This window comes from Equus asinus, chromosome 13, assembly GCF_041296235.1.
Source record: "Equus asinus isolate D_3611 breed Donkey chromosome 13, EquAss-T2T_v2, whole genome shotgun sequence".
NCBI lineage: Eukaryota > Metazoa > Chordata > Mammalia > Perissodactyla > Equidae > Equus > Equus asinus.
Genome location: NC_091802.1, coordinates 56,019,358 through 56,032,524, shown reverse-complemented (window position 1 = coordinate 56,032,524; position 13,167 = coordinate 56,019,358). Strand labels below are relative to the sequence as shown.

The 13,167-nt window shown below is 53.3% G+C and overlaps 1 protein-coding gene across 2 annotated transcripts in view; it reads right to left on the bottom strand.

Annotated features, from left to right (window-relative positions):
* Positions 1-811: 811 nt before the first annotated feature.
* SAP30BP (SAP30 binding protein) overlaps positions 812-13,167 on the bottom strand; it is a 32,778-nt gene continuing 20,422 nt past the window's right edge. For both annotated transcript variants that reach the window (XM_014839836.3, XM_044745736.2), the window contains 8 exons: positions 12,941-12,983; positions 7,677-7,765; positions 5,344-5,435; positions 4,451-4,511; positions 3,954-4,005; positions 2,920-2,978; positions 1,610-1,694; positions 812-1,277 (listed from right to left, as the gene is read on the bottom strand). In XM_014839836.3, coding sequence (XP_014695322.1) covers positions 1,096-1,277; positions 1,610-1,694; positions 2,920-2,978; positions 3,954-4,005; positions 4,451-4,511; positions 5,344-5,435; positions 7,677-7,765; positions 12,941-12,983 — 663 coding nt within the window. In that variant the 3' untranslated portion in view covers positions 812-1,095. The remainder of the gene's footprint in view (positions 1,278-1,609; positions 1,695-2,919; positions 2,979-3,953; positions 4,006-4,450; positions 4,512-5,343; positions 5,436-7,676; positions 7,766-12,940; positions 12,984-13,167) is intronic.

Genomic DNA, 13,167 nt, shown 5'->3' with positions numbered 1-13,167 from the left:
CCTCCGCACCATGAAAGCAACACGGCTCTTCACAGCCCAGCTTCCTTCTCTGACACGCAGCCTTCCGCTGGAGCGGAGCAACCAGAGAGCAGGAAAGACAAATGGGTTCCCTCTGGACTCAAGGGCTGGCAGCGGTGGCTGGGAAATCTGTTCCGGCCCCAAGAGGAGACCAGTGGCCACTGGCGCTGCCCAGGGGCTGCTGTGGGGCAGAGATAACAGTCACAGGAAGGGTGGGGTGGCAGGATCCTCCCAGGAGCCGGGCTTTCCCATCAACAATAAGCTGCTGCCCAGCCAGGGCAGGAGGTGATTCATCTCCCCCACTGTGTGGAGCCTGCTGGCCGGGCTCGCCAGGCACTGAGGCCTGTGGCAGCCTTGGCCAGGTGCCGATGCCTCTCCCTGTCCCTGTGTGGGTTGGGGATCAACCCCAGCCTTTCTGGTAACTGGCTTGACTTCAAAAGCCTGAGTGTGTCCAAGAAGTGGTCTGGGGATGGCTCAACTGCCTCCAAGGGAGCAGAGGCCTCGGTTCTTGTCTGAGAACTGGCTGGGTTTCAGGATCAAGGCAGGAGACAGTGGGAACCCGGGTTCTCACTCACTCTCTGGACTCCCACCTGCCCAGGCCAGCAGGTGTACACAGGGAGTGACCATGGCAACTTGTTGGGCCACCCCCTGTGACCAGTGCCATAGGCTTTGGCCACCCCATTATCAACCCTGAGGTAATAATCCCAAACGAGAAGATGGAGAGGGCACTTCAGCTTCCACATTTGCCTGAAAACGGACCGTAGAAGAGGCCACAGCATTTGAGATGCCAAGATGTAAGAATATGGCGCTTTTAATAGGGCGACAGATCCCAGGCGGGGTGTGGACATGTCCACAGCACCCCACTCCTCTGTGGCAATGTCCTTCTCTTGGCTAGAATGCCACACAGAGGCTCCTTTCAGGGTGGCATCTGGAAAGCAGGTCCTAGTCCTGAAATACACAAAGTGGCACCTCCCAGTGGGCATCAGTCATTGGGCTGCAGTCTTGTCACGTCTTAGAGTGGCTCCTCCCCTCCATGGAAAGGAGAATGTCCGAGCCATCCCAAGCCAGTCTCTTAGGTCACTGCTTGGCCTTCTTCACAATGGTACCCACAGCAGAGATAACAGTGGTCTTGGAGCCACTGGCACTGGTGGTCACTGTGACGACAGCTGGCAAGGTTGCCGTGGTGGTAAGAATGGTGGGCTGAGCTATCGTTGTCACCGGGATGGCCGAGTCCCATTTGCTCTTTCTCTTTTGGGCATCTGGGAATAAGGCAAGAGAAAAGTCAGGACCAAGACAAATCAAAAAGCAACACTCCCTTTTCCAAGAGACCAGTGGTCAGAGCTTAGGGAACAGAAACTGACAGGGCCCCAGCCACAGAAAGCCAAGGGGAAGCCAGTAAATAGGGGACCCTACACCAGGCTCCAAAGCTGGCTCCCAAACCCTGGGCTCAGGAAAAAGCATAGCCAGGCCAGGCTCAGGCCCAGATCCCTGCTCCCCAGGACCAGGGGTGTCTGTTCCCCAAAACGAGGCAGGGAGACCCTTCTCCATCTGTGGTGTAGCCAGAAGCAGAAGCAGACAAACCGCCTTCTACCTGCAACAGCTGTGCTGGCCGTGGTGGTGGTGGTGGCTGTGGCGTTGGTTGTGGTGCCTTTCTTGGTGCCCGTCACAAACTCAATCTGGAGGGGAAGAGAGAAGAAAGTAAGACCTGTGCAAACTGTTTCTCCACATCCTTTGGCCAGCCGTCTGCTCCCAGGGGACAGGAGTTTGGCACCATACAAAGGCGGCACTGAGAATGAGCTCTGCTGTGACTGTTTGGGGGAGGGAGAGGTGTCGGAGAGGCGCCTCAAGGGGATTTTCACTACTCTGAAGAGAACTTCCCCAGGAGACATCGGATCCCTCCCCGCATCACCACGTTTCTGCACACGCCCGGGCGCCCCCTGCCCCCCGCCCCACCTCACATGCCCAGAACCCTCCTCCTCCTCACACCCCGGACGAGGCGGTGCCCGCCCGCACAGGGGAAGGACAGCTCCGGTCCCCAGGCGCTGCAGACACGTCCCCGCAATAAGCCTGGGGTTTGGAAGGGGGAGGGAAAGAGAGAGAAAGGAAATTCAATCAAGGGTTAAGAATGAGAAACCCTTATCACCCCCTAGCACCAGCTCCCAGGAGGCTGCCAAGCCCCGCAGCCCCTCTGCCTGGGGGGTGAGTGGGGCGTCCTGGAGGCCACAGCTGCTGCAGGAGGGTCAGGTCAAACCACAGGTGGGAGGAGCTGGTGTCCTGAGGCATGGCGTTCTCTCTCGGAGACTCTGGCCATAAAGGGTACAGCGCCCAGAGGTCATTTGGTCTCCGAGAAAAATTTCTGTTCCTCGAAGGACCAAGACCACACTGCCTGGGAAGAAGTGGTGCACAGGGTTCTAAAAAGAGGGGTCACCTGGCCATCAGACACGCGACCTACAGAGAAGCACTGAGGTAGGCCACCGAGGTCAGCTCTGGAGGCCAAGAAAGGCACAGACCACAGCGCTCTCAGAAGGAAACACTAGCTCCATTCAGGCCAGGGAGGACACTGATGACCCCAAAGAGAGAAAGCCACCAGGGCTCTGCAGCTGTAGGGGCAGGGGAGGGAGGGTATAATGCAGCAACTACCAGGCCCCAAGAAACCAAATGGAAGCAACCAGGAAGTGTCTCCAAGCTAAGTTACAGAGGCTGGGAATCCAGCAAGGCCTGTTAGTCCACAAGGCACGTCTAAGGCAATGCTCAGAGCATCACCAGGCAATGAACCCGGGGGGTGCGGAGGGGGAGGGCAGGTGAGGGAGAACAGTCTGGAAGCCCTCTGGGCTTAGCCAGCAGGACCCAAGCACTCCAAACACCTGCCCTTTTCATCTAGGACATCTGTCCATCACTTACTTTGGTTCGCTCCTTTTTGGCCTTTTCCAGTTTGTCCATTTCAATTTTCTGGGCTTTGGCTACAAAGACAAGAGAAGCTCTTACAAAAGCAGCCCTGGAACAGCTCCCACACGAGGCAACACTTTAGGCTGCCGGACCCTAGTCCAGCACTCGCCTGCTTCCCCTGAGTTCTTGTTCAACGCACTACAGTGGCCCCCAGGCGTGGATGGGCTCAGCGTCCTTTCAAAATGGGTGAAATGAAGTGCCAGCCCTCGGCCAGCATAAAGCAGGTCCGGGGTGGGGGCTGTGCATCCCCTGTCTGGAGGGGTCAGCTGCTCCTGAGCTCCAGCTGACTGTTGCCATGTGGGAATGCAGGCCCAGCGTGGAATACCTTCCCACTGACCAAGAGAAGCTGGAATTACAGATTTTTAGGTAAAATGTTGGCATTCAATTCAAATTAAAGCAAGACAAAACTTGTGTGGGCTAAACAAAACATCTCCAGGACAGATCTGGTCTGTGGGCTGCTGGTTTGAGACCTGTCCTTTCAGGGCTTAGCCACTTTGAAATTCGTCCTAGTTCACCCTAATGGGCCCCTTGAAAAAATGCTGGACTCTCGCTGACCTCAGAACATGCCACCCCCCTGCCTAGGACTCTGTTTACACCTGCTTGGCTAGCCTCTATATCTTCAAACCTCAGCTCAAACACAGTGTCCTCAGCGAGGCTGTCCCATCCCCTCGGCCCGGTTAGGTGGCCTTGCTTGCACCCCCATCATCACAGCACTCATCACTGCTGGAATTACTCCTTCAGTCCTCTGCCTTCTTTGCTGGATCATAAGCCTCATAAGTTAGAGGTGGAGTTTGTCTCGTTCAAGACTGTACACCCAGCTCCTGAGACGTGGCTGACACAGAGGAGACCTTGAAATATGTGTTGCCGGATGACTGACTGACTGGATGGTCAGACAGATGGATAGATAGCTGGATGGGAGGTGAGAAGGATGGACAGATGGAAAGATGGATGGATGAAGTGGATGGACAGATGGATGGATGGCTATCTACCTAATGCCTCATAGTAGGAGTCCTCGGACCAGCCATGGGGGTCAAACATATCCTGAAAAAGAAAAGGTTAAGCCTGCAGTCAGTAAGGGCCACTGGATGACAAACGACTTAGAAACCCAAGTCCCTTGTCCCTGAGGTTTCCATGGATCCCTGTGCCTTCAAGGGCTCAGGGGCTCAGCTGTTACCCTTGGTCTCCAGCCAAGGGGGTGGCCAGTTTGTTCTTAGGAATATGCCAGCAGTGGCGTGTTCGTCCACGGGCTGTTCTACAGCAGCACAAGTCCCCACTCAGTCCCTAACTGATCAGGGGCCCAGGGGCAAGGTCTGGTGCTGTAATCTCTTTACTGGACCACTTCAGAGCAACAGAGGGCAAACAAGAGAGATGGGGACCACCAGTGCTGCTCCACAGACCTTTCCACGGCTCGAGGCTGAAGCCGGCGGAGCCAGCACAGGGCCCTCGATATCCTCCCTCACCCCTCACCTCTGCATGTGGGACATACCTTTGGGTAGTTTGTGCCGAGCTCATCAATTGCACAGAACTGGATCAGCTTCTCATAGATGCTGAAAGAAGAATACCCCAAGGCACTGAGCAGGCTCTCATCCCACGGCCCTAAGTGGCACCGGATTTCAAGAGATCAGAACCATCCAGCTCCTGGGTTCAGACGAAACCTTCAAACCCAGCTGAATTGTCTGAAGCAAGCTTCCTGATGGGAGGGGAAATGTCTACTGGCCTGACATTAAAAGTCAGTTCTGGCCCTCTACCCTCCCAGAGAGAGAGACTGTTAGCCACGGGCCAAGACAAGTATGATAGTGAGGTGAGGGCTGCGTTTTATTGGTCTTACTGGGACGTCTGACCTTCGGTTTGCATGGGTAGCTTGGGGCTAGTGGTTCAGGCCCATGCAAGGGCCAGGGCAGGTCCCTGATGTCACCACACCAGACTCTCTCCTAGATGTGTTACTTGCTTAGGCACTGGATAGAGTAAGACCCAGACATAGCTCGGTTCCTAAAACCTCTCACCTGTATGCAGAATCAACTTTTTAGAGATGGAAGAACTCACAGTAATTGTCTAGTCCAATCCTCTCATTGTATAGACGAGGAAACTGAGGGCTTGTGAGGGCACATGCTTTAGGAGCAGAGTAGGGATAAGAACCCAGCCAGGCCTCCCCCATTCCAGTCCAGGTCTCTCGGCTTGCACCCTACCTACTGGTTTATGTGTTCTGCCTGGATCTTAAACGGTAAACCTCTGGCTAGGTTAATGCAGTCTGGGTGATGGCTCCTTTGGGCTCAGGTGGAATCTTAGCTGGGCCTCTCTCTGCCACTTACATGGGGGCATCCTGGTCCCTAGTCCAACATCAATGACTCAACTGACCCTGCTGGCTCACAGGAAACTCACCTGGGGTTCCGAAACTCTTTCTTCCTTTGGATAATATAGTTCATATCCATTCCCTCCTTTATCTTCCGCTCATAAAGCTTCTGGATCTTGTCCTATGGAAGAGAAACAGAAGAGCCCTTGTGACCCCACCCCACCCCCTCACAACCCCAGTCTGTGGTCACGTCTGCTGTGTGGACGCACAGACACAGGAGATTCGCAGAGCCACGCGCAGCCCTGCCCCAGCCATAGTATCTTCCTCTACCTAGCCTTTGACCAGTGCCAAGCACAAGTAAGATAAACTGAGACTAGTGTGTTTTCGTTTTGCTTTCTCTTGACTGCCTCTGGATGGCTAGTAGAGTAGTAAAAAGGTCTAGGCAGAGAAACCACGGAGAAGACAAAGAACGAATCCCCAGCTGGTTCATCAGCTCCTGAATCATCCGAAAAGGAGTTTCAGGCATTAGAGTTGATAGGCAGGGGCTGAATGAACACTGCTTCTCAATTTGAATGTGGGGTTAAGTCCTCAGCGGGAGGTCTGCAAAGGCTACGTCCTTGGAGGAAGGCAGGAGCAGAGGTTTTGGATTTGGTCTCATAAACTTTCTTGAGTGGCCTTTGTCGGGAGGCTCACAGATGGTTGGGCTCCACCACCGTCAAGATGCACCATCAGGGGTCAAACACCCACCCCCCACCCCATGCCAGGCCCCTGCTCTGGCTTTCGATGGGAAACAGGAGAACCACCTGGCAGGGACCCAGGACAGTGCCACAGGTGTCCCAAGGCCCATGAAGACGATGCCTGCAACAGATGGCATCAGCACCACCCAGTGCATCAGGAGGCCCCAGAAACCTGAGTCTCAGAGCAGGGCCACCTTGGAGGAGGAGCCGTCTTACCCAGGAGGGCTGTGCCAGCCCAGGTCAAGGTCTCTTTGCAGCCTCCCCCACTAGATAAACATACACTCTCCAGAAGGAAAACAGTTGGGGCACTCTTCACCCGCAAGAGGAGGTGGGCAGGGTGGGAGGTCCCGTGTGACACCCTTTGGGAACATCAGGAGAGGTGATCCACTCCTTCTGTCAGAAGGCCGAATCTTTCTGCCGAGACCGGCCAGAGGAAGCACTGAGTTGCATAGAGGGGTTTGTAATACACTTACCAGGGAGGAGAGAAGCCAAAAGTGACAGACCTCAACATTACCTCTCCAAGGGTAAGAGAGGGAGGCCTTGCACGGAAGGCTTGGCCAATCAAGGCGGACCTACGTCTTACAGATGACTTTTCTGTGTCTCCCGGGCTATCAGATGGGTTCTCCCACCTCAGGGGAACTAAAATGTTTCCTCAGTGTCATCGTTTCTACTGTTAGGAGGATCTAAAAAGGAGAAATCTGAACTTGAAGGCTGAGCCAGCTGGTTGCGTCTACCTGGTAGATTGCTGGACTGTCCTTACAAGCTGTGGCTTGTTGCTTGGGGTGGAGGTGACGCTATGCTGGGAGTTGGTGGGGGTAGACGACTCAGCAAAGGGAGACTTCCGGGAAAGATGCGCTGTGCCCCTAGTCCCGACTCCGGCCCCACCCCAGCCCGCTGCATTCCGCAGCCCCAGGTCCCATTAGTCATCCATCCGTTAGGGTGGTGCCAGGGACTTGCGGTGTAGCCAGAGGCACCAGTGAAAGCTACAGGATCAAACGTAGAGCAGGTGGACTGGGTACCACTAGTGGGCAGCCTTTGGTGTCTGCCCTATTGTTTGTCACAAGGTCCCACTCACAGGGAAACCCAGAGGAACAAGGAGAAACAATCACCGAGATTGAAAAGGAGGCGCAAACCACAGCTGTCCCTCAAGGTTCTGCTCCCAAGGGAGTAACTGCACTAAATGCAAATCTCCTTGGGATTTGAAAACCTCAGGTCAGGTCTGTATGAGTTTTGTCAGGCAAGAAACGAAGCTGGTTAACTGGCATTCTAGGAATAGGAGGATAGGAATTTTATGCATATAAATGCCTGTGTTTTTACATTTCCATAATTTGTTTATCTTACAGTCTGATGGTCCCTCAGTTTCTAAGCAAAGTTCCTTCTGAAATGTTCCGATTGGCTCAGCTGGGTTGCAAGAAAAGGTATGTTATTTTCTCTGGCTAGGCTTAGGGCCTGACTGATGGCAATCTAGCAGGTCCTAGCTACAGCAGCAACAGGTGGTGTGGCAGAGGGCGCAGTAAGTACAGACTCGACTCCTGAGAGTGAGCTAAGGGAGGTAACCAGGGCTGCAGGCTCCTTCCCACCTGGGCTGTTTCTTTCACGGAAGCCTCTTAAAGTCAGACCAAACCAGACACCTGACCCAGGCCGCCTCATCTACATGGGCCTCAGCAGCTGAGCTCTGTGCTTACTTGTAGGTGATTTGAACATCTGCCAGGGGGTTCAGGCGGAATCTTGATTTCATCAGGCGACATGTTCCGGACTCTTTCAGAAAAGGAGGCTGTTGAGAGAACAGAAAGAAAAATTCTGTGTGTGTGCGCGCGCAGGGTGTTAGAATGGGAGACGGGGCCAGTCCCGGTGGCCTAGTGGTAAGTGTGGTGTGCTCTGCTTTGGCGGCCCGGACCTATACCACTTGTCTATCAGTGGCCACGCTATGAAAGCAGCACATATACCAAATAGAGGAAGATTGGCAACAAATGTTAGCTCAGGGTGAATCCTCCTCAGCAAAAAAAAAAAAAAAAGAAGAAGAAAAAAAAGAATGGGGGACAAAGAAAATCATTAAAAGAAAAAAAAAGAAAGCACACACAATGTTTTCAGGGAGGGAGGGTAAATGCTATGAAAGAGTAAAACAGGGTGTTCAGAGTGGCATCTCCGAGAGGGTGTTATTTGAGTGGAGATCAAATGACCAGGAGTCAGCATGTGTCAACTGGGGTGAAAAGTTCAGGCAGAGGGTACAAGCGTAACGAATGCGTGCTACCACGTCACAACAGTTAACTCTTAAGAAAGGGGATGTCCAGGGGCGTGCCGGGAACTGTTTAGTAAACAGCTGGCAGTCGGAGGTGGGGTGGGGAAGAGCCACGATCTGCAGCATCTGCCAGCTTCGGTGGTGCAAATTCCTGTGATGGCCAATTTCAAGCTACCAACGTGAAGGTGCTGCAGCCAGGGCTGGGAAGAGACGCGCACCGCTGGCTCACAGTGCAAGCAGCTCCAGTCCCCCACTGGCTGTGTCCCTAAAACACCCTCCAGGATTCTGGAGACTCAGAGTTGCTCACTGCCATCCTTCTTGCCTCATGCTATTCAACCGAAAGGAGAGAAGCCAGGTTCAGGGGTCCCTAGGCTTTCAGACTCAAAGCCTTCAAAACTGCCGTGTGCATACTGTAAATGACATTTGAAAAATAACCTGCTAGTTATTAGCTTAGAGTTTTTAAAAAATAAACCAATCAACCCTCCTGGGTCCATCTCACTCTTGGGAACAAAAGGCCTGATTCTGATGTGAAGAACCACAACTCCCTCGGAGATCTGCCCACCCAAGTTCTCTCTCTCTTTCTCCACTCCCTTCCCAGCAGTCTTGGGCCACCCTGGCGACTGCAGAGTCGCTCTGGATCACTCAGACAATGCACTGTTTGTTGCAAGATTCTGTCTGTGCTCTTTAAAACATTCTCTCATGAAAAGGACCATACAATGAGCAAATAGCAGGCGGAGTGGGGTGGGGCAGGATGAAGGGGAAGAATGAACAAACCAGCCCTAATAACACCCAGCAAGTACTTGCTGGGTGCCCACTGTGTGCCAGGCCCCAGGTGAGACTATTGCTTAGCCCAGAGTGGCTGCCCTGCCTGGGGATGGCCTAGCACTGCCCTCCCCTTCTCCACTCCCAAGGCTGGGTTAATTATTTCCTTAGCACATAAGGTGCTTTGATCTCCTCTTAGAGCTTCACTGTTACTGCACAGAACTCAGCGCTGAGCAGGGCTGAGGATATAGCTCCGGGCTTCGCCAGTCTCAGCTGCTGCCATACGAGCCCGCACAGACTGCAAACACTGAGGCTGGGGCCCAAGCCTGCAGCAGTCTCATAACAGGGCTCCATGTGCCAATTCTCACTGTCGTCAGTGGATTTTCACTGGACACACCCCAAGAACAGAGCACTAGACCTGCCATTTTGGGTGAGGGCAAGAGGACCAAGACTCGTGACATACCCTGCTGTGGACCTGAGACCCCAGTGCAGCCCAGGGGCAGTTTCCACCCTGGGCTACATGCTTCTCTTTTTCCAGCACCTTCTGTCTCCTGACTCCTGAGGCAAGAGTGACACCCAGATCTGGCTGGAGTTCAAGTCTCGTCCTGACTTCCTCCTTCCTCTTAGCTCTGGGAGTGGCAGGAGTTCTAAGCCCAAGGCTCAAGCAGGCTACAGAGGCCAGCTGAGAGTGGAATTAGCTGGGATGAGATGGTCCTCGTATTTTATGAGCATCAGCAACAAAAGGAAGAGGGCCTGGGTAAGCTTTGGGTACACAGCAAGGAGGGTTAAGCTCTTCCCTGGGGTGGAGAGTGTATGTGTGCACGTGACAGAGAGACAAAGAATGCCCTTGGCGTTTGCCAGGAAAGCCTTTTGGAAAAACAGGGTGTGACACTGTTGCCATAGCAACCCAACCACACTGGGGCTCAAATGGTATATAATACGCCAGGGGGAGGGAGAGCCCCTCCTGAGCTCCCAGGCTAGGAACAAGAGAATTCCTAAGAAGCAACTGGCAAATGAAGGGACACATTCAGGAAACGAGAGAACAGTGTATCTCACAGACTTCGTGAGCAATCTTTCAGTGGTTCTCTCTTTCCTAAGTCCCAGGACGACTCTAAAGAAGACTGCGATCTATTTGAGCAGCCACAGAGCCTCAAACCATTTTCCCAGGAAATACATCGAGAAGTGTGTCTAGGCACTTGGGGGCAGCCTGTGTCTGTGGCTGCTCCTGGGCCTGCTGAGAGCGTTCTAGGAGGGCAGCCACACTCAGGATCTGAGAAACCTGCTGTTGGGTGACTCACCCCTTGTGCACGCCCGAGTCAGAAAACCGATGGTATCCATAGCTGCCAGGCACGAATCTGAGCCGCAACAGCTAGTCAGCTGGGCTTTGTAATGGGGGGAGTGAAGGAATGCCGGGGGGTACTGTGGGGTTGTAAGCAGGAGGCAGTGGAGTGTCTCTAGCTCACTAGAGACGTGGACAACCCAACTGGATTACCACCCAGAGCCACAGTTCCAAGCACATCTGTGGGGCTTTGGTGGGGCACCCGGAGGGGACGGACAAGGAGTGTAGGCTCAGCTCCGTCAAGCAGCTACAGCACTGCAGAGATCTCTGAGTCAGCTCTCTGCTTTCTTCTGCTCCATTAAGCCTGGGGCTGTCTACACATATGAAAATGCCTCCCACACCAGGGGAGCAACCTGAGAGTGCCACATCCAGAGAGATTAACAAAAGGAGCCGAGTTTAGGCAGAGGGGCTGACAACCACAGCCCCGTGAGTGGAAGCCACTCTGTACAGCTAAACTACTACCTCCTCAGTGAGAAATGCTAAGAGTCATGAAGACTGCGGCTTAGAGATCTACCTGTGTCCTCCATGGGGGAATGGAGAAAGAAACTGCAGTGTGATCCTACAGTGAAATAACACTTAGCAATCAAAAGAAGAAACTGTGGATATGCGTAACACCGTGGATGGATCTCAAAAATATCACTGTAAACGAAAGAAGCCAGACCAAAACAACAACAACAACAAAAGACTATGATTCCATTTGTATCAGTGGTTCTCAACTGGGGTCAATTTTGTGCCCCCGCCAAAGGGACACTGGCAATGTCTAGAAACATTTTTCCTCATCAAATGTGGCAGTCGGGGGGGTGGGCATGGGCGGGGGAGAACACTATTGGCATCTGGTGGGCAGAGACCAAGGATGCTGCTAAAACACTGTACAACACACAGGCCAGACCGCCACAACAAAGAATTGTCCAGCCCAAAATGTCAATAGTGCCAAGGTTGAGAAATCCTGATTTATATGAAACTCTAAAAAAGGTAAAACTATAGTGAAGAAAGTAGATCACTGCTTGCCTGAGGCTGAAGGAGGACACAGTCTGCAAGGGGAGGGGTACAAAGAACAATTTGGAGTGATGGAAATGTTCTGTATCATGACTGTGGTGGGGGTTAACACGACTATATATATCTGTCAAAACTCATCAGATGGCAGACTTAAAATTGGCAAGTCTTACCCTATGTAAGTTATACCTCAATAAAGCTATTTTCAAAAGTGGTGAAGAGAGAAAAGGTAAAAGCTGGTTGCGGAAGTCCAGGCTGCAAAGGCTGACGCCCACACACACACGCCCCGCTGCTGAGCAGTGCTCTAAGAGTGGAGGGCACTGCTGCATGCGGCTCCTAGGTTGCTCTCTGACCCCACCCCCACCCCCAGTTTCTTGGTAATGAACAGCAGGGATGGGAGTGGCGGAGCAGGGGGGGCGCCAAGGCTTGAGTCCACACCTGGCCCATGGATCGCCTACTCAGAGGTGGCCACAGGCTTCCTGGCAAGGGCGTGCTCTGCTTCCTCCACCCACAAAGCCAACAGGTGTGCTCTTACAGCACCATTTTCTAAAGAGCAAATGCTAAGGTTTTGGGAAAATTCTGGTTTTTATAGGATTTGAAAGGTGAACACTCCATTCATCAGGAAACTCAGGGATAAGCAGAATCCTGCTGAGGGTCTGGGCTGCTGAACGGTCACGTTCCTACCCAATCCTTCCTCAGATGGCAAATACCACAGTTTTCACTTCTTTTACTTAGGAAATCCAGGATGGGTCCCCACTTCCCATCCCCAGGGAAAGGATCTTGTCCAGAAAAAGGATGGGTTGGAGGGGCTGCAGGAAGCTGCATTTCCAGGCTGAGTCCTGGGCTCCCCAGGGCCAGAGTAAGAGAGCTGCAGAGGCTCCATTCGCAAGCGCAGGGGCAGGCTCTGAGGCTGCCTGCAAAGCAGAAAGCGAGCTTGTGAAGATCAATGCGGCAGGCTGGGAGAGAGTCACAGTTGCCACAGAGAGGGAAGGTCAACCCCGCGTGAGGTTTGGCCAGGCTTTGGGAGAGCTGTTACAAAGTCCATGGCCAACCTGAAGTTGCTGAGGGACTTTCTAAAGGACTTCTAAGAGGCTGGGCTAACACAGGACTGGGCTGACATGTGTGCCGTTTTACAGAAACATAACCGTCCTGTCCTTCCAAGTCACAAAAGGTCCCAGACTCCAGGGGCTACATAAGGCATGTTCCCTCCTGGGGACAGAGCAAAGTGCCAGCAGAGGCCACATGTTTGTTCCTTGAGCAGGTGAATTTGCCAGCAGGGAGGGGAGGAAGGGGTATAAGGACAGAGGATGAGCTCAGGGCACACGAGGAACGAGGTCTCAGCTGAAGGTGGCCCTGAATCCCTCTTGACAACACTGGCAACTGACCAGAGCCCAATGAACCGCAGCACGAACATGCTTTTCAAAGGAGAATTGTTCCCCGGGTGTCTTACCCAGCCATCTTAGGAAATGCCAAAGGCCCTGGGAGAGTATGAAGAGACAAGGCTCACAGGAGAGCAGCTGCCTTGGCCGAAGCAGGGAGAAGCCCCAGCAGCCTGCATGGCCAGAAGCCAGTTTGTTCTGGGCAAGGCTCAGAAATAGGCCCCCTGGGGTACTTACCGACCAATTCCTGGGGGTCTCGCTTTTCTACTTCTGGATTATCCTGCAAAAGAGAAACAGAAATACCAGGAGGTGAACCGGGGCTCCTGACTATAGTTACTCTCTTCACTGAGACCACTCAGGATTTTTAAGGGAGAGAAAAGGTGAAAGCACCACACGGAGCCCTAGAGTGAGCCGCTGCTTGGGGGGCCTTCTGGGACCCCTGAACCTCTAACCCCCCTTCTTCC